Source organism: Oryzias latipes, chromosome 21 (genome assembly GCF_053564925.1).
Source record: "Oryzias latipes strain Hd-rR chromosome 21, Olatipes_Hd-rR_3.1".
Taxonomy (NCBI): domain Eukaryota; kingdom Metazoa; phylum Chordata; class Actinopteri; order Beloniformes; family Adrianichthyidae; genus Oryzias; species Oryzias latipes.
The window spans coordinates 5,174,399-5,200,123 of NC_136257.1; the positions used below are offsets into that span (position 1 = coordinate 5,174,399).

At 38.7% G+C, this 25,725-nt stretch overlaps 1 protein-coding gene across 15 annotated transcripts in view; it reads right to left on the bottom strand.

Moving 5' to 3' along the window:
- LOC101157981 (mitogen-activated protein kinase kinase kinase kinase 4) overlaps positions 1-25,725 on the bottom strand; it is a 77,748-nt gene that overhangs the window by 43,008 nt on the left and 9,015 nt on the right. For all 15 annotated transcript variants that reach the window (XM_078939135.1, XM_078939139.1, XM_078939137.1 and 12 more), the window contains exon 3: positions 2,196-2,252. In XM_078939135.1, coding sequence (XP_078795261.1) covers positions 2,196-2,252 — 57 coding nt within the window. The remainder of the gene's footprint in view (positions 1-2,195; positions 2,253-25,725) is intronic.

Consider the following 25,725-nt stretch of genomic DNA (forward strand, 5'->3'; position numbering starts at 1 on the left):
TGCTGCAAAACAGAGTGCCTATTTCCATGGCATATTTAACTGTGGAGCAAAACATGCACAAACACATGCCAGCATTTTAAACCCAAGCCCTGCCATTAAATCAAGCACACATAAATCTCAAATACCAGCAGTTAGACCCATCCCATAAAACCAACAACTCTGGAATCTTTTCATTTTAACACTCCACTCTCAAGATGCCATATGTTGACTCCAAGTATAGGAACAGGCTTTGTCAAAGACAGTATGTGTGTACTATAATTTTAGCTTCCAAAGCGTTTGCACACATGTATGCCAAAACCTTAAAGCAAAATGCTGCTTTACATTGAAATACTTGCTTGCAACATAAAAATGTAATTTTTTTCTTTATTTTTGGACAATTAAAATGTTGCATGTTTTTTTTTTACGCCCAACAGTCCATCTTTGCCTTTTTGTTTACCAATCTGATTTTTTTTCCTTTTATAAAGATGTTACGAGGTAAACAAACTTCCACTGTGTACCTGCCATTTTTCAAAAGGTGCCCAGATAAATTCATCGTGTGAACCAAACGGAAAAGGAACCACTATAAAAGTCTTAACTACCAAACAAAAAAAACAGAAAAGTTACTTAAAAGACTTGAACCCCACGCCCCAGCATGTGCAATTCTCTTCAGTGACTCAGCTGGTCTGAATGCATAAACATATTTCCATCAAATATCCCCTGATCTTTTCCTCACTGCTCCCTTTGATCTCTATGGTTAGAGCTAAAGTTCTGCTTTTGCCTCTGACGCTGTAGCTATTTTTTTTTAACCATTTAACAAAAATGTAGATTTCTTAGCCAAGAAGGTTTACATACAAGCCCAAACGAAATGATTTAAACAGCTCCTGCTCGCAAGATTTAATTCTCTCTGTGACAACATTCGACTAGAGCCAGAGCTGTGGAAGATCTAAGCAGCTCTGTCTTCATTGTTGGAGTTTGGATGACAGCACAATAATGCAAACTGAGCTCAAACCAGTGGTGTCTTTCTTTAAAACCCACTAAACTCCCACCTTGTGGGACGCTTTAAGCCAATACACACTAAAGTCTGCAGGAAAGGTTTAGGTGACCCAAAACTCTTTGCTAGTTTTTTCCTCATGCCTCACTAAACCCTTTAACACCGGAGATGTTGCTGGTGACACCTAAATAACACCTTGACTGTTTACGCAATCAACACGTACCTTTCGCTGATATGCAGCACAAAACTGCAACTGCAAACATTAGCGAAGCGTTGCATATTGATGCTTGGCAGAATCAACTGATGCTGCTTTACTCCACTACAGAATCGGATGGAATTACGTCAATTACGTAAACGACTGAAGAGTTACAGAAGTCAACAGAATGTAAACGCTGGAGCTAAAGCTCTGGTGTTAAAAGGTAATTAATAAAACCAAAAAGGAAATTCTAGTAAGACTTCTGAGATAAACCTGCAAGTGAACAGCAAAACACGCAGAATCCCCTGTGCGTCAGATGAAGCTCCAAACACTTTCACACAAAAAAAGACCTAAAGGTCTGTGATTGTTGCAAGAAAAAACTTACAGTAGATTAGAGAGCAGCTACAGAGCAAGGGAGTATGGGAAATGTCCAATTACACAATTAATTGAATAAAAAACAATGAAAATCATACCATCTAATTCACAAAAACTTGAACATTGGATTTATCGTGATTACTTTATTTTCCACATTACCCCTAAACCAGACCTTACTGCGACTATGTTAATTCCCAACTTTGTTAGTTACATGTTAAAAAAAATTAAAGAATAACCACACAGTTCAACACCACTACATGTTAGCCACGTTAGCAAATTCACAATAACACCAAAACGTGTTTGCAACTTAAAAACAGACCAACATTTTGACCGAGCGCTGTGTTCCTCTCAAAATCACTTTGACATCGTTAAGCACGACCAGAATGAATCCACACATAAGGCGCTCCAGACAGTGAGGCACACTGTCGTTTGAGGAAAAAAGTTGTACGTGCGCCTTATACTGTGGAAAATATTGTAGTTTGGCTGGTCTGTTTTCATAAAATTATTACACAAAACATATATTTTATCCCAACACATATACTTCAGTCAGATGCTGAATAGAGAAGCTGTTTATTCTACTGACTATTTACAAATTCCCTTCTAACTTGGGTTTTCTGCTTTTCTGAAAACCCCTGGATTCTGTTAGACACTGACCTCTGTGACGTCCATGACCTTGATGGCTGCCAGTTGTCCCGTCTTAACATGTCGACCCTGAAAACACAAATGAAAAAAGATGAGGTGAAGGACTCGTCTTCATGCTGTCATCAAGCACCACTTACACATTCATTGGATAATCTGTGTGCCATCTGTTAAAAGGGTGAAAACCGATATTAAAGGACAAAAAAAGTCACTACCATTTCTTAATTACTGTGCATGAGGAGTTGGCCGAACATCAGTAAATCCGACAAGGTTGGCTAATACTACAGTGCATGTTTAAATAATCCTGTCAAGAATTGGAAAATGAAGTCACAGATGTTTGCATGTCCAGTGCAGAAAACTGATTTATTATCATAGTGCAACATAGATTAACATAAGCAGTATGTAAAGCCCATCTCCCTTGCTTTTTCTTGTAAAGTAACCAAAATATTAGAATGGTTTTGTACTGCATAGGTAAAATTGTTGGCGCGAGTCAGAAATATTGACAGTGATTAACTGTTTTCACAGATGGGGAAGTGGAGACGAAAATGACCGCGTCATGCTTGTAGAATGAGCTGAGCTATAAAGTTTCCTTTGCGGGGAATAGATTCATGACACCTGAGCCCTCGGTCTGCAACGGTTTGGCGCAGTGCACAGCCTGTGTGATGCGGGATTAACCCATTTCAGTTTAGCCACGGGGCATGTGTCTGTGAAGGCAGCCGGGCGGGTGAAAAGGTCAAGGGTGACTGAGGGGAGAATCTGCGAAAGCTACAAGAGAACAAACGTCTACAGGTGGAACATGGTGGAAACAACAGGATTGCTTCCAAAAGACAACCAGATGTTCATTATGATAAACTACTAAGCCACGATGCTTGATGGATTGCTGGAGTATCATGGCCACCGTAGTCAGGAGCCTGGCGGAGTGATATACACTGTGCTAAGACATGATGAACTGAAAAAATAAGTGTGCCGTTTTGAATTAAATGTGTTGCAACTAAACAATATTGAGAGTTATTTTGAGTAAAGTTCAGCTTACACTCTCTGCAAAGGCTGCTGATCTTTGTATAAATGTTTTCCATGATTTTCTTTCTAACATTTTTAAGACCTGCAAAAGCAAAGAACTCCAAACAGGCTGGGCTCTAACCTCATCTGCTCACGAAAAGGATAACACGACCTTCAACTAAAAGTTGAAAAGCCACAAAGTGTCCGTCTCATGGACACGATCCGTTTAGTTTATGTGTTCGTCAACATATTGCCAGTCAATTTTGTTTTTCCTACGTACTTTATCCACAAACAATACAGAGCAAAATATTGGGAAAGTATTAAATATTAACCAGAATGAACAGGTTGTTTATTTTGTTTGAGTCATTTGCGGTGAATATCAGGCACAAAGCAGCAAAGTCTGTGGGTGACCAGCTGGATGCTCCCATTGTGGGTGTGGTCAACTTTGTCAACTTCGTTATGTTCTCTGAATTTGCTACAATTCTTTTTAGAATTCGCTATGAAAATAAGGATGCATCTACTATTTGCATTACTCAAACAGGCTGGTTTACTCTACGAGAAAGAGTAATAATACTAGGAAATTCTGTGGAGTTTGTTTTAGCAATAATGACTACTTGTGATGTTTTTGAGGTAACTTATGGCGAGTTAATGAGAAATTGTTCGTCTGGGGTGTTTTTGTGTACTTTATTGACGGTCCCTGCCTTCCTGTGCAGCTTCACATCAAGACAAACTCGTTTTATGCATCACTACAGACAAAAATAAACAGTTGATACTGGTCAATAGAACTACAACCAACATTTTTCTCCGCAATGTTTGTGGACGGAAAAGCCAAAGTAGGAAGAACAAAACAGACTGGTAGTATTGTGACGAGGACATAAATGATCATGTCTATTGCACGGATACCTTGTGGCTTTTCTACTTTCAATTGCCGGTCATCGTATAGTTTTCATGGGCAGATGAGGTTAGGGCCCAGCCTGTTTGGAGTTCTTTGCTTTTGAAAATGTTGATCACCCCCGTTTATTTTGGGGGGTTTTTTATCCACGAAAAAAAAAGGTTTTTAATTGAATGCAATACGTTTCCAAAAAAAGTAGCCAAAAGAGTTGCAAATATTGATGGTAACTTTTTTTTATTTAATTTCAGTTGTCTCTGTAGAAAAGGTAGCCTAAATATTTTTCTATATTTTTGATGCACATTTTTTTTACGTTTCAGTCAAATGTATCAACTGAAATTAAAATTGACACTAATTTCCACAAAAAACAAATGCTTAATGCGCAAGTTCACTTATGTTTTGATGTTGCAACAACAACACAACAAAAAAAATGAAGTAAATTGTGTTTCTTAATTACATTGGTTTTCGTTTACTTAAAAAACATTTTCTATGAATTTACAAGGATTTAAAACTTCTTCATCTTTTAGTAGACTTTTATAGCTCGGCATAGATAAAGCAGTTATTGAAACTTGAGGTTAATGCCTCCCTACTGACTCCATGCTTCCTTGGAATATGATATAATTCTTCGGTCATCTGCTCTCCCGTGACTAACACCATGATTTATCCTCAGTAAACTTCCTCAAGTCTGTGTGTGGGATTGTTTGAACCAGTTTCCTCCATCATGGAAACGTCTGCAGGGCTCAGGAAGTGAAAAAAAAAAAAATTGTGTTTGGCAACGGTTTGTTTTTCACATGTTGATGTAGATTCTGTGTGTATTTTCTTTAGAGTATAAGTCCTTCATGAAGGAAAAAGCGCATATTTTTTGAGGTATAGAGAAATCAAACATCAAAATTAAAAACTTGGGCTTTTGTAGCATCACAAAATGCAGATCAATCACTGTAATAAATCACACCTGTATAACTACAGATTTGTGATTATGCACAAATAAGAAATCTTGTGTTTTACATATTGACTGGACTGAGTGTGATGTCACCCATAGAGAACGACTCATTTCCAGCTCCAACCAAATAAAGTTATTTCAGTCGCTATTCTTTCGCAATACAGCTGCCGCTGAGTTGGAGCCAGACCACATCAGTAAACAGTGATTGGTCCGAACCGGTCTTTGTCAGGATTTCTATAGCAACCACTCTTGCCAATCAGGAGTGAGGTTGTTGTCCACATGCTTTGAAGGAAGTCTCAAGAGAATCTGTCAAACTTTTAGAAGTTTGACGTTTAGCCTAGTAGGTACCACCTTCTTTTTGCTGAGGCATCCAACTGGTCAGTTTATAACTTGAAACTTTTGCATAAGGAAAAAAAGGTCATGAAAAAATGTTAGGACTAGCAAGACGATTAAGCCTGCACAATAAATCGCAAATTTATCGTTATCTCAATATCAAGCTGTGCAATATTCATATTGCGAATGACAGTGAAAATTGCTATAAATGGTTACCTTAAATGTGCTAAAACAGTCTTATGGCAGCTAGAAGTACTTGACGAATCAAAATATATCCCTTTATGCATTTAACCAATCGGATAGAGCCCTTTACGTTGTTGACCAATCAGATGCAACTCATGTTTGTTAGATGCTCGCCTCCTTTGTAGTTGAGGGTCATTTGGAGCAGAATTTAAGTTATGTTGACTCTCATCTAAATTGAAAAGTTGCAGTGAAATGGAAATGACGTATTAACGGTAGAGGTTTTTGCTGGTTATATTCGCATGTTATATCGCCATCGCAATATTTATCACTAATATTGTATGTTTTCCTCATACTGTGCAGCCCTAAAGAAGAACTGTAAAATGTTTGCAGCACAAAAGAATTAAATGACTTTTGACTAAAAATAAAAATAAATGAAAAATAGAATAAAAGTATAAATTCAAAAACAAACAAAATGAGGGGAAAAAACAACTGTTCTTAAAAAAAAAATATATTTTTAAATGTGTTCATTTACTTGAAAAAAAAACATATATATATATTTTTGTTTTTTGTTTTCACTTAGTTCGTTTACCGGATGTCTGAGAATTTACTCACTAAAACAGCTATTTCTAATTCTGTCCTTTGGAATCTCTTGAATCTACTTTTATAGAGCAGAAGGAACTTTTACCTTCCACATTCTCAGCTCCTATCAGCCCTTGACTTTATGAAACTGTTCTTGTTCTTAATATTGCAGTCAGGCTGCATCACCACAATCAGCTTGTTTGCCCCTTGCCATATTGTCAGGTTGATTGTTCCCCCCTGTTCTGCAGGTCTGCGTCCGTATCTGCCGTATATGAGCTCTGACACTGAATTAACACGTCACTTTTTGTCTAAAAGTAATTCAAATGAGTTAATATGCAGCAATATGAATTTAATTATAAACTACAAACAAGCCAATGTAAAAGGCTCTTTTAAGTCATTTTTTAATTCTACAATCTGGCCAAAGCAGTTTTATAGAAAAGGACAGCAAGGGGAACCTGACTTCACTAAAGACTGCCTTAACCTTAGATAAAGCTTCATTTGTTTCAACAAATCACAGCAGTTCTTACAGCATTCTCTTCACGCTTATCTAACTACAAACTGCTCAGTTAAATGTTTCTCATCTCTGGAACCTCATCTTGGAATTAGATGCAACTAAAACTTATTATATAGAGACTTTCACAACAGTCTAACCACACTGAGATCTGAATCATATAATTAATTATGTTGTAATTAAGATATTAAATTATTGAACTTTCAATTTACACAAACATCATTTTAATTTTTGTATGTATGTTTTGAGAAATAGAAGCAATATCTGGAAAGGAAAAAACACAAATAAACCAAGCAAATGTTTTTATTTTTTTGCTTAAATTCTCTAAATGAGTTTTGGAGTCCTGCTACCAGTCTCCACAGGATGGTAGGAAAAGAATGAGGATGAGTGAAAAGAATAGGCGGGAAAAGGGAGGGAGCCAAGTGTCTGGGGCTTTGTGGAGACAGAAAAAAAATTAAGAAGCCACAACGATAATATAAATTTACGAGTGTGTGTCAGACTGTCTGCATGTGTGAATTAGGATGAAGGAAGACAGAAGCTCTGTGACTGTCCCCCGCACGGAAATACCAGCCGAGTAGAGTCATTTTCGAGGGACGCTTATGCCATCATAACAGTTTGTTGTCTAAACATTTATATAGTTTGGGTTTAGATTGAAGCTGGAAATTGTGCCGATTTGGGCGAGAATAAAAGGATGTGTGTGTGTGCGCATGCACATGTGCTTCTCTGTGTGTCATGGTTCTAGGGACAAGGACTTCTTTATCTGCCCCCTCCTCTGAGCTCTGGGGTATATACACAAGGAGGCCAGGTGCAAGCTTTGGCTGAGATACACAAACTTTTACACATGCACAAATCACACACTTCCCATCTTTGTAGCTCAGCGAGCATGAAAACTAACAAGTCTTATGACCCAAACAAGGGTGCCAGAAATCACGAAAACATGAATAACCCAACCTAAAACTTTTTTTATCTGATGTGTTTATCATAATAGAGAAAGAAAAGACCAGACCAGAGGAGGGATCATTTTCTGCATGACTCCACAGAACAGCTGCCTTTAAATTCTCATCAACAAGTTCGAACAGTTTAGCAGGGCCAGTTGCGTGATTGTTCATCACCGCATCTTACCTGAGAAACTGGTGCTATACGATTGTAAATCAACCGCAAAGTTGTCTTAGCAAAGATTGTATTGGGGCTGTTACAAGCTGTGTAATTAGATCTGGTAGTCTGGCCATCAGGGCAACTTTCCATAACGTAATGACCCATCAACTCATTTTTAGAAACCTGGAGGTGGGGTGGTGGTGGGGGGGGGGTTATGAGGGAGGCTGAAACTTGATAAAGCTCAGAACCAGGCTACCAAACCACAACATTAGGGCCTTTCCAGCGGGGCATATAGAAGCAGCTGAAACAACATTATGTGAATCCCTTCAGAGATTCATATAATGAAGGATGCCAAAGCCCCAATGGTCGTTTTAACAAACACCATCAGCAAAACATCTACAGTTTGTCACCACAAATTGGCAGAACTCCAATTTGTTGAAAATTTCAATATGAGGCACAGAATGGTCCAGCTTCAACCTAATCTTGCGTTCACGTCGAATAAAACTCTTAACACCAATGACACCAATGATGTTTAGAGATCAGGTTGATTCATTATGAAGGCTCTACGCTGGTTATCACGTCTCCAATGTCTGGTATCACGTCTGAATGACGGCCGCTTTCAGTGCTACTTCCGTCTCTCTGTGACGCCGTTTGGCGACTTGTCCCGAATTAGTCAGAGGAGAAATAAGATAAAAATGAGAAAAAATTTAAAGGACTTTTTTTTGTCTTGTCTCGAAATAAATAAGAAAAATGTCTTTAAGTTCAAGAGGACTCCACCCTCTGATCACTTAATCAACGCCTCACGCGCTAAAGTTGAGTTGTTGATTGGTTGACGCCAAAGTTAAAATACTTGAACTCGTGCAGCCCAAACACACTGCCGCCAGATCGCTAACGTTATAATTATCCAATTGATTGATGGAGTCAATGTATGAGATATACTGATAATTAGCCTGTATGGTAGTGCAGAAAAGACTAGATATTTTTTCAATGAAATAAAAAATATCAAATATAGGTCAGTGTAAGCTACACCGTTATTGAATCTATTTGGTGAGTCAAAGTAAAAATAAAATAAAATCAAGACTGTTCTGCATCATTTTTAGATTGTTTAGTCTGGCGATATCCTTCCTGTCCCTATTGCACTGCGAAGTTCCAGTCTTCTGGGGCTAAAGGTTTAAAAGAGAAAACATCTGGAGACATGAAAGAAAGACAGTAAGCCAAACTAAAATCAGTTTTTTTCCTCAAAGAAATAAATTTAAAAAGATAAAGCACTAAAATCAAACTTGGCCCAAATCAGACACGTTTTTGTTTTGCCATCTGTCCTGCATGCCAAGAGCAAAAGAGAAAAACTTTAACACAAACCACAGAGATGTAATTAAGGAAGGCCAGATACCATCTGCATGATCACATCCAGATTAATCTACAGAATGCTTTGTTCAAATGAACATCAGGATGCGATTAGTATCTGATTTATCTTAAAAATGTGATTGAACTAAAAACAGAGCTTCACTAGGCTGGTCTGAACATGAACACAGACAAATTTCCCCCTTCACAAAAGACCTTTTTATATGAAAAATTGAATATTTGTCAGAGAGAAGGAGCTATGAAAAATCACTGCTTCATCAGATGCTCTGATTGGTTAAGACTGAAACGCGTAGGAACACTGGAGGAATTAGCTTGCTGTCAGAAGCCATTGGCCCTGATGTTAGAGCGACCCAGGGCCGACTCCGCCTCCAAAAACCGTCTACCCCAAGATGAGATGGACTCCTTAAAGCTCATTATTCTCTTTCCATGGCTCATTAGTGTTGATGTTGGCTGACTGGAAGATTTCAGAGAAATGAATCAGGCAACAGTTTTCTGTTGGAAAGGCCTGCTCGCAGGCTCAGAATGAAGCTTTGTAAACAGATGTAAAAGGATGGGAGATAACGCAGGCTGGGAGGTGACTGGATTCAAGCTAGAAAACATGTCAAAGAAACCTTGTAGTCCAGTTTGGCTGAGTAACACAGAGTGGAAGGCTCCATTTTTGGACTACTTCTCTGAAACCTTCTAGAATTGTAAAAAGTAGCTGCAGTGGGATTGCAAACCTATTCCATAACAATGACAATTAATGTGGAAAACACAGCTGACAATGCGAATTGCTTCATACACTTACCGGTATGTACTTTTATCAGTGTGACAGGATTGATTTAATGAATCACATAAAACTGACTACAATATTGAAAAGGGATTACTTTTAAATAACAGAAACCGGTAATCAGTTTAGATACCTTAGTAAGTCACAGAACAATAACTACTGAAAACTAGATACTTAAAGTGGCTAAGTCATGGCAGTGGGTCCAATAGGTTTTGAATAAATTGCACCAAATAATTAATGCTTTTTTCATATTTCACCATAATTGGTTTGTCATAACTTTTTGGGCTTAAACCAATTCCAAATTATAAAAATTCTAAACTTACCTCGAAGTTTTTTTTTTAAAATATTGTTCATCTTTAGGCCTATCCCATCAGGGGATCAGATGGTTAAGAAGAAAGTGCTCTTCCTGACTGTGTATTTTATCCAGGCTGTGGACCGGCACTGCCACTTGTGGCTACGTATTTAGGCAGTAGCACCACAAACCTTTTCCAACACCTGCGGGAAACCTTTTATTACTGTTCTCCTTCCCTCCCTATCACCAAACATGAACACTGGTGCACGCCGACAACACTTGTGCACGCTGTCACTCACTGTCGCGCGGCTTGCGCTCATTCCTCCGACACACGCAGCGCGCTGACACACATACTCATACTCATTCTACAACCGCGACTCCTGCTGCTTCATCACCGCAGTGATCAAAAATCCCCCGTCGTCACAGCTCTGGTTTATATCTAGTGGGACACAAAAAAAATGCGACTTCTCCAGCACCGATAGCAGAACCGTGGAGGTCAGATCTTACGGATACTGCGGTCTTGAAGAATGTTGCCCCGGGGCTCGTTCAATACCGGAGCTCGGTACCCATCCCTAGGAAAGGGGCACGGTGGCGAACAATAACCGAAGTGGTCGCTTTACATATTTACATATAGCCAAAAACATGGTACCCATATATACCCTGGAGAAGACGGGGTTTATTAATTTAATTAAAACCTTAGACCCCAGATATGAGTTGTATTGTTAATGCTTTAGAAAATGGTGCTACTCTCAAGGTGAATGTTTGTCTCCTTTTAGTCTAGATTACAAAGTGTGACTTAAAATACAGCTGGGACTTTGATTCCAAGAGTTGTTCTGAATTTATTATTCATCCCAGAAATGGGGGTTACATTTGTTTTGCTTTAGATGAAATAAAAGCAAAATTTGCTTTAAGTTGTCTGCCGTTTGCAGTTATTGCTTTCCTTAAGTGTGTGTGTGGGTGGGGGTGTCGGGGGGGAAAAAAAAAAAAAAAAAAAAAAAATCGGAAATTTAATTAAAAAAAATGAAATCAGATTTTTTTTTTAGGCCATTTCGCCCAGCCCTATCTGAAAATTATAATGAAATGGCAGAAACAAAAAATAACTTCATTCTAGAAACAAAGTGAAATTATTTTACGACATAACCCTTCAAGTGCGTCTTAAACACAACTCTTAAACTATCACGTTGAATCCCTGAAACCTCCACCCACCAACTCTAACTTCGCATGACAGACCATTTCTGCCCTGCATCGAAACGGGAGCAGGGATACTGAGAGCTACTGAGTCTTAAAGCTTCTTAAATTCATCCTTTAATCAGAGCCATTTGATAGGAGTCTGTACCTGACGACATTTCCTACTTCAGGACTGTCCAATCCTGGTCCTTTAGCTCTACTTCCATGCTCTTTTGGAGCGATCTGTGCACTGTTTGCCGCTGATAACATGGATTGTTAACTCAATTAGACCCAGACATCATCAGATCCATGCAATCAGCAACAAGTTGGACACCAAACAAGTATAGAGTTGGCTTTGGATCACAAAAATTGCGCAGGTTTTTCTACAGTGAGGTAAACTCCTTTGATATTTACAGATGTATAGTCTGGAAACAATAATAAAGATCTCCAAAGGGAACACAGATTTTTTTTTTTTGCATGCACTTGTAAATTGAAGACCAACCAGTTTTAGAAGCTCAAAGAAAATAATCATTTCTTTCGCAGAATTTCAGTTTTTAATGTCCAATGTCTGTAAATCCTCCCCCTAAATTTCTGATACAACTTTTTTTTTATATGCAAAAGTGGAAAAAAATAGGAAGACAATGGTTCAGTGACACCAGCTAATTACCGAGAGCCAGGAGCTGCTTCAACCTAAACATGATCAGTGCATGACCACACCAGGAAAAGTCTTAACTTGATGAACTTATTACACTGGCCTTTCTAACTCTAGATGCTGAAATAACTCAAAACCAAACAGCTAAGCTACCATACAAGTCTTTACTTACCTCAAATCTCATAGACAGACATAAAATGTCCTTTTCCTAATACTAAGAAAGTATTTTTTTAATCCCAATTATATTAACCACAGCTATAGGTTGTCTGATGAAAATAAATAAAACAAACACACAAGCTAATATATATTTACTTAACTAAATATGCCTGAAAAGAATCAAAAAAGGTTGATCAGACTTTTTTTTGTATCCTTTGCAATTTTATAACCTTATAACCTTGGTATTCCTGAATGCAATTCATGTTTGTTTATGGTTTAACACAAAACTGATCAAAACATAATAGTTGTATCACAGACATTTGAATTGCAATGAGTCGTTGAGTAAAATATTTATTCTTTGGCACAATGATTACATATTTGTAGTATTGTAATGAATTATTAGCACCTGGAAACAATGAAAACAGCATAATGCTGCGACAACAATAAAAGGTTTATTTTTTTAAATACCACTATGTTGATATGCGATTTTAAAGAAGATTTTTAAGTGTGAAACCAAATGAAAATAACAGAAGGCCTTCAGTCTTGCTCCTCACTCATGGATCGCTGCACATCTCCGCTAATTCAGCTGCGATCCTTCATGTGAGAGAGGAAACAGAGCGCGAGTGGAGGAGCAGCATGTGTGTTCAACCGGCCGGCGTCAGACGGAGCTCGTCTGGATGACACGCGTGTGCTGGGGTTAGTCATCTGTGTTTTTTTCGTGTTTGTCTGGGCAGTTTGAAGTGGCCTACTTTCACACAGCCCCTGATGCATGTCCTGCATTTCTGCAGTTGGAGCACACACACAGTGCTGCATACCGACTTAATACTCTTTGACCATTTTTTATGCAATCAGAAACCTACCTACCCTGTCTTAATTCTACTTTTAAAACAAATTCATGCTGGACATTTCCAAGACTTGCCATTTAACTTGTATTTTGCATTTTCAAACTGGATAAGTGATGGACCAAAATGGTTTTTTAGCAATAAGTTGGAGGACAATCCATCATGAACCTTGCATGTAATACTATGATCACATAGGCCATGCAAAACCTCGTCTGGCTCACACATGCTTGGTCCACAGCATAATTAGGACAGAGGTCGAAAGGAGTATAGAATTACTCAAAACTGCACAAGCAAGAGCAACATGTGCGTGACATACCACTGTGCACTCACCTATTAGAAGAAAGCTAGAGGACTTCTAAAATGTTGTTTTTTTGAGTGTGTATGTGGCAGAAAACTCGTAATGAATATTAAATATGAATGCTTCCGTTGGATCCAATGTCTAATTTATTTTAGCGTGTAGCATTTTTCAAAAAAATAAATATATTTTAAATTATTGTATAATTTAAAGTTTCCAACAATTATTTGTGTGAAAGTGTTTTTCTTAAACAAAAATATTAATTGCTCAAAAGCTGTGGTGATGACATGATTCAAGAAAAATGAAGGCAGGTCATAGTCGCCAACACTTACAGGTTTAAAATGTGTTGCAATTGGTGCAAAGTTGCTTTTCTCTGCAATAAAAATCCTCTTTGTGGATTTGTGTCGATGGTGTAAGCACTTCAACTCTGTACAGTGATTCATATCAGCGCCTCAGAATCCGCTGGATTGATTGCTTGAAGAGTTACGGTAGGGCTATGAGACTCCTTGAACCAGCCGCTTCTCAACCACATGGTACGAGTGCACGTGTGCTTAGCTTAATGTGATACTTCTAAAGTATAACAGGTACAATAACAGTACTCAAAGATTATTTTCCCTAAAGTAGGCCAGACTTAAATATTATTGCTTATTTAAAATAATTTTAGTTCAAATATCAAAACTACTAAACATGAAAGAAAGAAGAAGTACAGTTGTCCATCATCGATTGAATCATCAGCATAGTGTCTGTCCTCAAAGGGGCAGATATAACTTATACATGTAACTAAATGTAATGAAAAATAAATGTACCTACTCCTTAATGTTAAATAACTCATAATTTATTTATTATAACTTTTTAAAGTGACAATTGCATGTGCATAAAAAAATACGTTTGTTTGTTACTCTAGTATAAATCCTTTTAAATTTGATTCTGTCAGGTTAGGTCATATGGATGGTGTTTAAGTCCTAATGTATAGTTGGCCAATCTCATATTTTAAGTCTGATTCCCCCTAGATATGAATAAATACACAGCACACCAATTTTTTATTTTTATTTTAAGAAATTAAAAACTTTTATGCTCTCGCAGGCCACATAAAATGACATGGAGGGCCACATTTGAGTTTGACACAGTTGTCCTAAAGGCTGCTACTATGGTTTTAAAAGTAAAAATAACATTGTTCCGTTTGTATGAAGGGTGGACTTTGTGACCACGTATTGAACAGAACACCAACCAAACTGGTTGACTTGACAAAGCAGCTATTATTAGTCTGCTTCACACTCACTGTTAAATTGACTTCAACTTAGCATATGTATACAAGAGGCATCTGACTAAGCAGAAAAACCAAGCCCAGTTCCGAGCCAAGCCCGAGTTCCCTTGATGATTTGGCCCTTTGATAGCTGCTGCAGTGTTCAGTGTCCTGGTAGAGCTGGCAGGTAGACAAACCACTGAACACATGAGCGGAAGGAAGGAGAAAAAAGAAAGATGGGAACAGTTTCTTCAAAGGGCCTCAGACTCTGCCAAGATCTTTAGAGCCGTGGCTGAGAAAACTGATCACTTTTCCCCGTGAATCATCTTCTCCTGTTCCTGCTCTGTCATTTAAAGCCTAGTTCTGGAGCAGATTCCCCCTACGAAGAATCCTAGCAGTGACATGTCCAGCTTAACCCTTCCCTCCCAAGAAGATGCTGGTACCAGATGAGACGTTGTGTTGGTGTGAAATGCTGACCGGGACGGTTTTCTTTCCAACAATTAGGAATGCGGCACATTGAAAAAAATCATTTGTAACCCTTGTGCTATCCTAGGCACTTTAAAGTTGGGTCATCTAGACCCACTAGACAGTGCTCTGAACCTTTTTTCTTCAATGATTTGTGATCTTCACTGGTGTCCATGGATTACATGAAATCTTTCCACCTTTGTCATGGTAGGGAGAACAGGTCAATGTAAGGGTGGGGTCATCTAAGATAGCACAAGGGTTAAGAAGGTGCAGACTACTCCCTCAGCTTATAGATGGGGTGAAATTGAAATCACTGGAACCTTCGACACCGACATCTTTATCACCTCTTCAAAGAGTTGCAATGGTAATAAAGGGGTTGCATTGGGGGGAGGGGGGCTCTAACCCTGGTAATTATACATGGCGAGAGTGAGGTCTGAGGATGGTTTCGCATTCTCAGAGGGCTGTAATGAAAGAAAGCTGCTCTTTTTCCAGCACAGAGAAGGGTGAGGTGCACCTAAGTGAGATCGAGAAGTTTCAACCACCAGTAAAAACACACGCAGCTTAAAAAAGGAAAGCTGAACTGGCAGACAGGGTGACATGGTGGGGATATTTTAAAAGCAGCTCGGTAAACACAGACTCACTGTTGCCTCTTTTTTTTTTTTTTTCTATTTTTTGCCCCTCATAGAATTTAAGTCATGACCAATACTGAAAAGCAAATCAAACAAACTCTAAGAAGCCCTTAAACAATATGGAATGAGGCTCAACTCAAACAAAAATTCTAATTGAAGAGAAAACCAGAGGCCCCGTGTCCTTAAGAAACATTTGTTCTCATATCTGAAGAAAAACCTCAAGCAAAAAAATCAAAACAATAAAGAATGAATTCAGTTTTCGGTAGAGATTGTATCAAAGTTGAATAAAAGGTCATAGGAATGCTGATTATCTAAGATCTTTTACCAAGAAATTTGAAATATGCTGAAAATAATTGTGGTTACATCAGATGGGTTTAATATTTAAAAAGTGTACTCCTTTGAATACATTTCCATAAAAAACAGGATTGTGAAGACACATGATCACAGATCGAGACCTTTAGGCTTAAATACAAACAAGTTTTTAGAAACACAATGCACACCTGATTATAAGATGCAATATTTAAAAAAAAACAAACAGAAAAAAATGGTCTATTATTATACACATGGACCCCGGATTATAGAGTACATTAAGCGAAACAAAAAGAGTCATATGACGTGGTAGAATCACATTAACCAGAATGTCTAGGTACAAGAGCCAGGTGATTGGACAGCCAGGTTGATGGGAAGTTTTTCTAGTGATCTGCATTGTTTGTCATGTTTGCCTCCCTTATCTACAATACACAGCCTCTGCAAAGTTCAACATGTCAGATCAGTCAACTAATTGACAATAACTGCCAACAATGTTCAAATAAAACATAAAATACAAGAGAATACACTGGATTTTCAGGTCATTCTGTTGCCACACAGTACGTATCACTACGGCAGGCTCCAGACCACAAGGCACACGGTCAATTTTTGAGAAAATTTAAGAATTTTAATTAAATGGACCCTATAAAAAATACAGAGGTACCATTATGGCTATCATCATAATTTTTTTTTTGGGGCAATTGGTTGTTGACACAGTTAACTTGTGAATCTGTCTTTAAATTCATTTACTAAAGGTTTAGATTTATAAGAAAAAGGTTCTTCTGTGGCATAGGAACCACACAGGTGCTCTGTAGAGACCAATGAGATTAAAGAAGTAAAGAGAGATTTGGTCAAAGCCTTGAATCAACGTCGACTGCATAAGCATCAGCTCTCTCCTACATGACCTACACCGCAGGAGGGTGGGTCTGGTTTGGCAAAGATCACATATCTGGATAATACCTGGATGAGGGAAACCAAATCAAAACCACAAACAGCAGCAGATACCAGACATCTGTCAAAGAATGATGGAAACATTGAGTCATCCTTTTCGACCATTAATCTATCCATGTTTCTTCAAAACCCATGTAATCCCTTATAAGGTCACGGGGGTTGCTGGAGCCTATCCCAGTTACTGATTGTTGAAGGCGAGGTATACTGTGGATGGGTCATAAGTCTGTCATCCAGAAAAACCTCAAACACTGTAAATGATGTGATCTTCTCAAGTATTTTTTTTGTTCAAATTTGTATCTAGGCAATAATGAAACAATTTTTTTCCTTTTAATCTTTATTTTTACCTCCTTAGACTAATGCGGGACAGCAACTTGTCAAACTGGGCCACAGGGAGATAGAAGCAGCAGTCCGTCAGACACAGCTTCTGCAGTAGATGGAAAAGAAGGGGGGGGGGGGGGGGGGGAGCTACCAGAGCAAAGGCAAACACAAGCAAGGCGATCCTTCTCGTTTCCTGATGCAATTATTATATGGGAGGAATCTGAGCTGCCAAAATGTTAACAAAAATGTTCAGATTTGCCAAAAACCAAAAAAGGAACTGCGAGGCAGCCTGTCTGCCATCTTTTTAAACACCTCTTTACCTCAAAATCAAGATGTTAACTGTTCCAAACTTGCCACAACTCGCCAAACTAATGAGCCATCAGGAGTGCCAGTTGTTTTTAATCCCTACCAATTCTAAAACAAATACCTTTTTAAACAACAACAGCTTTTTTATGCCAGTCTGTATTAATAACTTGTATTGCTTTTGAAGATGTGATGAATAGATTCCAACATGCTTCTTGTATTCATTGAAAATACTGGTTTTATTAATATCTTTAAATAAATAAATCAACCAACACCTTGATCCAACACTGCGTCGCTAAATCTTTGAGCTTTAAAAAGCTAAAAAAAAATAAAAAATAAATCAATTATAATCCAGTGTAAAATATTATGGCCGATAAAGTTCAAAGTATTTGAATCCAGATAAAGACAAGTTTCTCCCTGTGTCTCCTGGTCTTCACTTGAGTAAGACTTGCATCGGCCTGATCCATTTTGATCTCAGGGATGGCGTCACCCGTTCACTATCCTTTCGTCCAGCCCTCGTGCCACCCATGGCGTGCCAACAGGACGTCCTGGCTGAAGCTGAAACAACTGTTGCGCCCCAACAACAGTCAAACCTCCTGTTGAATTTGCCCTCATTTGGACAATTAGCCCCAGATGTGCCTCTCCATCCAATATCAACAATAGTTCAAGAAATGATGGAGACACATATTCAGAATGTTAAGATAAAAAATGCATTGCTAAGTATTTCTTTATTAAAAAAAGGGAATCAGGAGCAGATGAAAAAATGCTGCAGTTGTTACGTACAAACTACAATCGGTGATCCAATAGCTCCCTGCTCCGTTCCAATGCATCCACTTGCAGACAAATAGATCCATGAACGTCTTTGTTCTCCTCGTCTGAGCTGGTATCTGTCCTCAAAACTGGGTGGCGCCTTTTACATTTATTTTTAATGCTCGCCATTTCTGTTGCACCCCTAATGTTAGGTCTGGAGTTCGAGGGGCTGTATGCAAGTGAAGGGATCATGAGAAATGAGGGTAGGCTCACTCCACCCCAACGGTCCTCCCCACAACTCAGAGGCAAATTTTTTATGAATTACTGCTGCTCTACAGAAAATAAGTCCTAGAAAACAACACAGGCGTTTTGATTTTAGTTTAAAAACGGCATAATCATAATTAAAAGACCACTGGGAACACTTAGAAAATAGATCGAAAGATGATTGGAGTCAGACTTTAAGACTAGAAGAAAAGAAAAAAAGACAATTTACTCTGCCTTGTACAAGATCATCACAAGGTGAGACTGAAGTGATATCAACGCGTGACATAACATGGGTCACATCTTTAAAACCCGTTGACCCACACTGCAGCATCTCTTCACTGTCAACACTCAGCGAGAGAGACGGCGTTTCCTGTCTGGGGCCAGTCGAGCTCATCAGCTGAAAGACCAAAAATAAACATCAATCCCAGCATGCCTCACAAGTCGCCACGGGATCAAACGATGTGGAGCGAGGGCTGACGGCGGTGAGACACGATAAGAAAAGAGAGCAGAGCGAGGGGTGATTACAAAGCGGCTTCGCTGCAGAGCAACGCCACGATGAGAAAAGATAAACAAGCTCATCGGAGTTATCTGAGAGACTTGCCTGTGAGAGTAAGGAGTTATCCAAGCTAAGTAGAACTAAGTAGAACTCAAAAATGAAAGTGCCAGCGATGTAAGGATGCATTTGTTTCTTGTAAATCTGAATCACATGCAGATCTAAACACACGACAGTCAACCCAGACTTTACAGTTGACTCATCTGTGCAAAACAGACGACTCAATTCCAAATACTGAGATGGAGAAAAAAATGTTCAGAATAAAATGGGTTGATTCGCTTTATATTCCAGGTAGGAGTTTCTTTAGATATAGTGGATCGTCTGTGTTGAAAACAGAACGGGTGACTAATTCCTGCAACCAAAATTTCTCATTAGCTTGAGTAATGCTTGTGACTCATTAGACAGGTGAATAATGAAGAAGAGGTGACTGTTAGGAGGAGCAACGTCTGAATCCGTCACATTAGCAGACGTGCTAAGGGAGAAAAGAAGGAAAACACTTAGGACTCCATGGTAGGGCAGTAAAGCTTATTTTCTGAACGTGACTCCATAACAAACCGCAGAAATATCAATGAAGGCTTTTTTCAACCCAATAAAGTTTAGGTGGTACATATTTAAAGCTCCCATCACCATTGTTTAGTTCTTGATGGTCATGGGACTTTCAAACACAATGTAAGAAAAATAATCAAATGTGTTAAATCATTAGTAAAAATGCGATGTGGATTTTAGAATTTAAGAAAATATATTTATTTACATTTGCGTCAGCATCCTGAAGTTTTTCAGCAAAAAAGCTGTCAAAAGTGTTTCAACACATTAGTACAAAACTTAAAAAGGGAATATAGATGGATGAAATTTGACCCGGGAGCTCTTCAATTACAGATGAACCAGGGAGACTCCTTCAAATTACATATTTCTGGTCTTTTTATGATGTAAAGGAAGCAAAAGATGAGGAAAAAGAAAAGAATTTAAAAATCACTGGGCTCACGTATTCGTTTTCTTTGTAATTTATGTAAAATACTTCAACAAACACTAGTTTTATTAATGAGGGTGGGTTTGATATGTAGAATCGCTAAGCATCTAAGACATGCTTGAGGAGAACAGGAAAAGGAGAGAATGGTTAGTTATGGATCATAATGGTTAGTTATGGGTCATAACTAATTATTAAAGGGTTATGGTGCACTTTGCACAGCTGGTTGAACATCCGGAGTCTTATCGTGTTGGGTTGCAGAGAATCACGTGAGGTTAAGGAGGTGAGGTGCTGATACAAAAAGAGTGATGCGTTTCTCTAGTTCTTTTAGTTTTTTTTTTAACATCTAATAATAAATAGTTTACAAGGCAAATCCAGCTAAAAGCAGGCCAGTCTTATGCAATGGGCCTTTATTGAACCACAGATGCAATCAGTTCACGTCCTGATTTATTGTGCACGGCGAGTGCAGCAAAAGAGATTGCATTTGGGAGCAAAGTGATTGTGTTCACTTATGCTGGAAAAGATTGGCCCGTGAAACATAAGGATTTATGCGTCTCTTCCAGGGCGTGATTTTCACACGGGGGTCCATCGGACGATCTTCTGAATATGCAAATGCAGGGTTTTTATACCAAGCCCATCTCTGAGCTCCTTGGTTCGGACTTTGAATGCACCATGTTCATCTGTCTGTCCCCTTCGTGTTTGTACGAAGTAAAACCTCCACAAAAGATAAGTTTTGTCTCCAAGTCATTATTCATTTATGTCTGTGTGCAAGAAACTGACGGGGTACGAACTAATATAATACAGTCCTTTCTAGAGAATCCAGTTTCTTCACATTTCTTCACACACATTTTCTTTATTTATATAAAGAAATGTTCTTAATTTTTATTGAAATCCGTGTAACTAAAAGCTTTTTTTCCCACCTGTAAGGAGCTCACTTGTGTACAAAACTATTTCACTACTAGTTATCAAAACAACCTCAAAACCCCTGAAAGAGAGATGGGGGGGGGGGGGGGGGTTATCTGACACTAAACTGACTTGTATAGCAGCTGCACTGAGCATGCTCAAAGCCAAACACCCAGAAAAACAAAGCACAGGCTTCATCACAGACTGTGGGAGGTTTAAACGTGGAAAGCAAATGTGCACAAGAACTCATGGGTCTGTGTCCAATAGTGCAGCAACAGGCTTTATATGGAAAGAGGCAAAGCTGCCAAGTGTGACAGTCTCTTGGCACCTTTGATACTGCGGAATATTCAACAACGCTTCTCTTTTCACCACTTCACAAACACACAATGCAATGTACATCAGACTCCACTGTCCTCACTATCAAAAGGGACAGAAATGAAAAGACTGAATGATTTCCACTTTTAATCTGCACTCTTGGATCATCTTTTGAGCCATTTTAAAAGCTTTCTCACTAGCTTACAGCCCCTCATACTTCCTATCTAACATTATTAGTGCAACAAAAATAGCGAGAAATACTGCTGCTATCCAGCTATATAGCTGTCAGGCAGAAGCCAGCTCAGACGAGGAAAACAAAGACGTGCATGGATCTATGCATTTTTTTGTCTGCTCCTGATTTACAATGATTTGTGAAAAAACACAATTTTTATCATAGTGGGTCTTTAACGCCATTTTGTTTTCCTTATGTGTCTTTATGATTTAAACCACAGCTCTGGCACCAAGTCGCCACTAACATTTTAACATGCTGCTAGCTGTATTGTTATGATGTTACAAACCTTTTCCTGACCTAAAGATGGTCTACAGACAGACTTACATAATGATAATCAAACGTTGAAGACCCACCACTGTTTTAAGGGTTTGCTTTGTTCAGTTTTCTTACTTCAGTCATAGCTGCAAATGTCTAGAAATAGCTTCATTTTCTTAGGTGTATGTGATTACTAGACAAAAAAAGCGTGAATTATAACATGTAATAATTATTCATTAAAGAGTAGAAATATACATCATTTTATTTTGAAAAAAAGCACTTTAGCTATGGTGACTTTTCAGGACTTAATTGTTTATATCTCATCACAATATTTAAAATACATCAACATGCATTTCGTTGTAATATGTTAAGATGATGATGATTTTAAAAGGATGCAAAAACTTCAAATTTCATTTTCTAAATTGACTGTAAAAAGTGTCAATATAAACAAATAAATTATGTCAGAGTTTTCCGATCCTGGTTATTTAACCAGAGATGATCAGAATGGATACAACCATCAATAATTTGCATAGTTACTATTACAGGTGCATGCAGAGGACTTTAAAAATGTAAAAGCATCCAATTATCAATAAAGGGGGGTCTAAGGCAGGGATGCCCAGTGTGGTTTAGCCTGTTTAGTTTAGTTTAGCAATCAGCTACTGTAATAACCAATTTAATGTTTTGTACAATTAGTGAAGCCCGTTGAGACAACTTTGTTGTAATGGGCTATTTAAATACAACTGAATTGAAACTGAATTGAATCATCATACGTTTAAAACTAAAGCATACTGAATTGTTCAAGAATAAATAAATAAAATGTAACACATTACTCCTAAAGTAATAACTCCCTTTAAAGAAACGCATCCCAGATTTCTTGGGCATTTATGTAACAGGAAATGATTCCTGTGGACTTCAGGCTGAGACTGTGTCTCATGACTGCTCCTATATGCATTTTAAAACCCTTCAGTCCTCGTGAGAGCATGTGCAATCTGCCCGGCTACAGGAGGAAGTGCTCTGACAAACTGAGCCAATCAGGGGCAGGGCTTCCAGTCAGCTGGCTGAGGCTCATCCCTGCTGTCCAATCACACGGCAGGATTTGTGGTCAGATGAGAGTTTGAACCAGCTCATGGTGTTTCGAAGCAGATGAAAACAAAAGCTAATGAGGCCGTCGGTCTGCCTGCCAGCTGCCTGAATGTGTGCATGGCTGAAAAAGGCTGAGCAGCTCCGACAAAGAAAGACAGAATGTTTTAATAACCAAAGTAACAAACATGCTTCTGTGTTTTTAAGAATGATATAAAGACAAGGAGGTTAATGGTGAATAGAAAGAGAAGTAAAGACATAAAAGTTTTCGGACTTTTGAATTCGGTTGGATTCCAGTTTGTCAGAGAAACCCAATTTAATGGCTTGTTTACTGTGTCAGCAAGCTATAGACGTTTGCAAAGTTCATCTGGACAGTTCCTTAACCAGTCCCAGATAAACCCCCCGCATGCACAAGGAGAACATGCCAACTCCACACAGAACGTATTCAGGGACTTGACCCAAGAGTGCAATTAAAAACCATAATATATTGTGTAGTACACAAACTAATCCATATGATGTCACATTTGGTGACAGTTCTGTTTTTGACAGCACAAAGAGGAGAGAACTGAGTAAAATCCAGTTTGAAGGTCTAAAACAATGTTTTTTCTAATGCCAGAAATGCCTTTCTTACTGCATTCAAATAAGTAATAAATACTTTAATGTTTGCATTTCAGTGCTGAGAGTAAGAGAACAAAGAAAAAGGGTTAGACTAAAGAGTAAAAAAATAGAAATGTCTGCAGTCTAGAGCCCTGAAATGATCCAAAACATCCATAAACTCTTCACTATCATGTCAACAGGTTATGTAGAAAAGGAAACCTAAATAAATGACACTTCACTCTATACCTTTGTTACATAAAATCCAACACTTTACACAGTCACCTTTATAACTGCTGTCTTTGTGTCATCAATGAAAAACCATTTAGGCAGTATGGGTAGACATGTATACTAAATATATTGTGTTTTAAGTAAAAGTACTGCAATTACAGCAAATTATTTATAGCATATATCCTTGAAAAGTAGCCCTAATTTAAAATTTTCAATATTTTGTGTCACATCTCAGTTTCTTAGCAGTTCCTCATTGTGTCCTGTTCTATTTAAAGTTGTGATACATCTTTTCTTTTAATGACCTTTGCCCTTAAATGAGAACCATTTATAGATCTCAGGCTTTTTTGTCTTTCCACTCCTCTGTTCTTAAAGTCTTCTCTTCAGATTGAACTTAGGACAAACAAGCCCCCCCTGCCTAACAGTAGCTCCCCAGTCCAGATGGTCACCAGTTTAGTAAACTCCTGACAACCACACACACACTGACACAAAGTCCACCCGGTTAAACCACAGAAGCTCAGACAGGCGGGCAACTGTCATTAAGAACCCCAACGAGACGCCAAGTTTGTTAGAGTCTGCCTTAAGGGGGGGGGGGGGGGGGGGGGCAAGAGGATAGACACACGTTTCTTTTATCCACCAAACCAGCAAAGCCACTTCTATTCAACACCAAAGGCTCAGGAGGAAGGCTGGTCAAGAGAGGTCTTTAAAACAAACTGGCTTTCCAACAAAACCCAAGAAGCATCTGCCATTCTTTACCTGAAGCTAAAAACCAAAGCGTTTCCATTGTTAAGAACATTGTCTGAAAGGACTCGAGCAATCTATACACTCCCAGAATCAGAGTGACAAGATGACACTAAACCAAAACACACTTTGTTGCTTCCATCTGCCAGCCCAGCCCCATGTAGGAGCCATTTTAGCTTGAAACAGAGAAGCTTTCAGAGGTTTTTTATCAGGCAGGAGGAGGTCACTGATAAAAGAATGAAGGGCCTTTTATACCAGATGAGCACAACTGCTGTGGAAAATCAATACGCAGGGAGTCCTGGGAAGAAGCAGGGAGGCATGGAACCCATCAAACCAACAAACACGTGACTCGTGCCTTGGGAACATGATACCATCTTTTTGACTTGTGAACACTTGGCTGAGGGAGCAAAAAATGAGGGCCTTCTGGCCATGCAATGCAAACTGGGATAGATACTTGACTAATTAATAAGTTTAACAGCGATTTCATGGCCACAATCAAAATAGTGGCTGACGAGAAGAGCTAAATATAAGCCAATACTGGAATTAGGCTAACATATAAGATAAAGGAATTGCAAAACAAGTTTTTTGAAAAGCAAACGGCATCTTGACCATCTTGTTCTTCGTAAAATTGATTAGGAATTGCAATAAATAGACATTTTATCACAATCGGTCAACTTGTCCGATATTTTCAGGAATCAGCATGCAGGGCGCCATGCGGGATGCTTTGTTGTGTTGATGCATCTTAAGGGGAGAGCAGGTGTGTCCCTGCATTTCCCATTAGGCTCGTACTCTCGTACTCCCACCTCAAAGGACGTTGTTGAAAATGGAACGTATAATTATCATGTGTGTTAAGTGTATTGTAAAAGATTCACAAGGCTACATAAATTGCAGGTAATGATGTCGTACACTGTCCCCTACACCATACTCTAGTCATTAGAAAGGTCAGAGACTACTAGCCCCTTACCAACGATGTGCGTATGCCGCACTCCCATGGTGTGTATGTGGTATGTGTCCGTAGGACGCCCACATTGGGCGAATTGGTTCAGGCGCTATGTGATCTGTCTCTTGAAGTTGTGCTATGTCTCTTGCAGCCTGCCCGTAGAAAAGACACGCATAAACATTTTTATTTTATGCACTCACCGAGCAGTCTACAATTGTGCGGGACCTCTGCGCGCCCCATATAGGTTTGCCCATTTTCCGTCAACAGACAGCCCGTATCCGGGTATACATATAGGATAAGGCTTTCATCAGCCCACACCACTAGACTTTAAATTACACAGTCATATAGCCAAGATGATCTTTGATTGTTACAACCCATGTTTTTCATTAAAATCCATAGGTAAACACAACGTCATGTAACCTCAACTGTAAATGTATTGACATTATG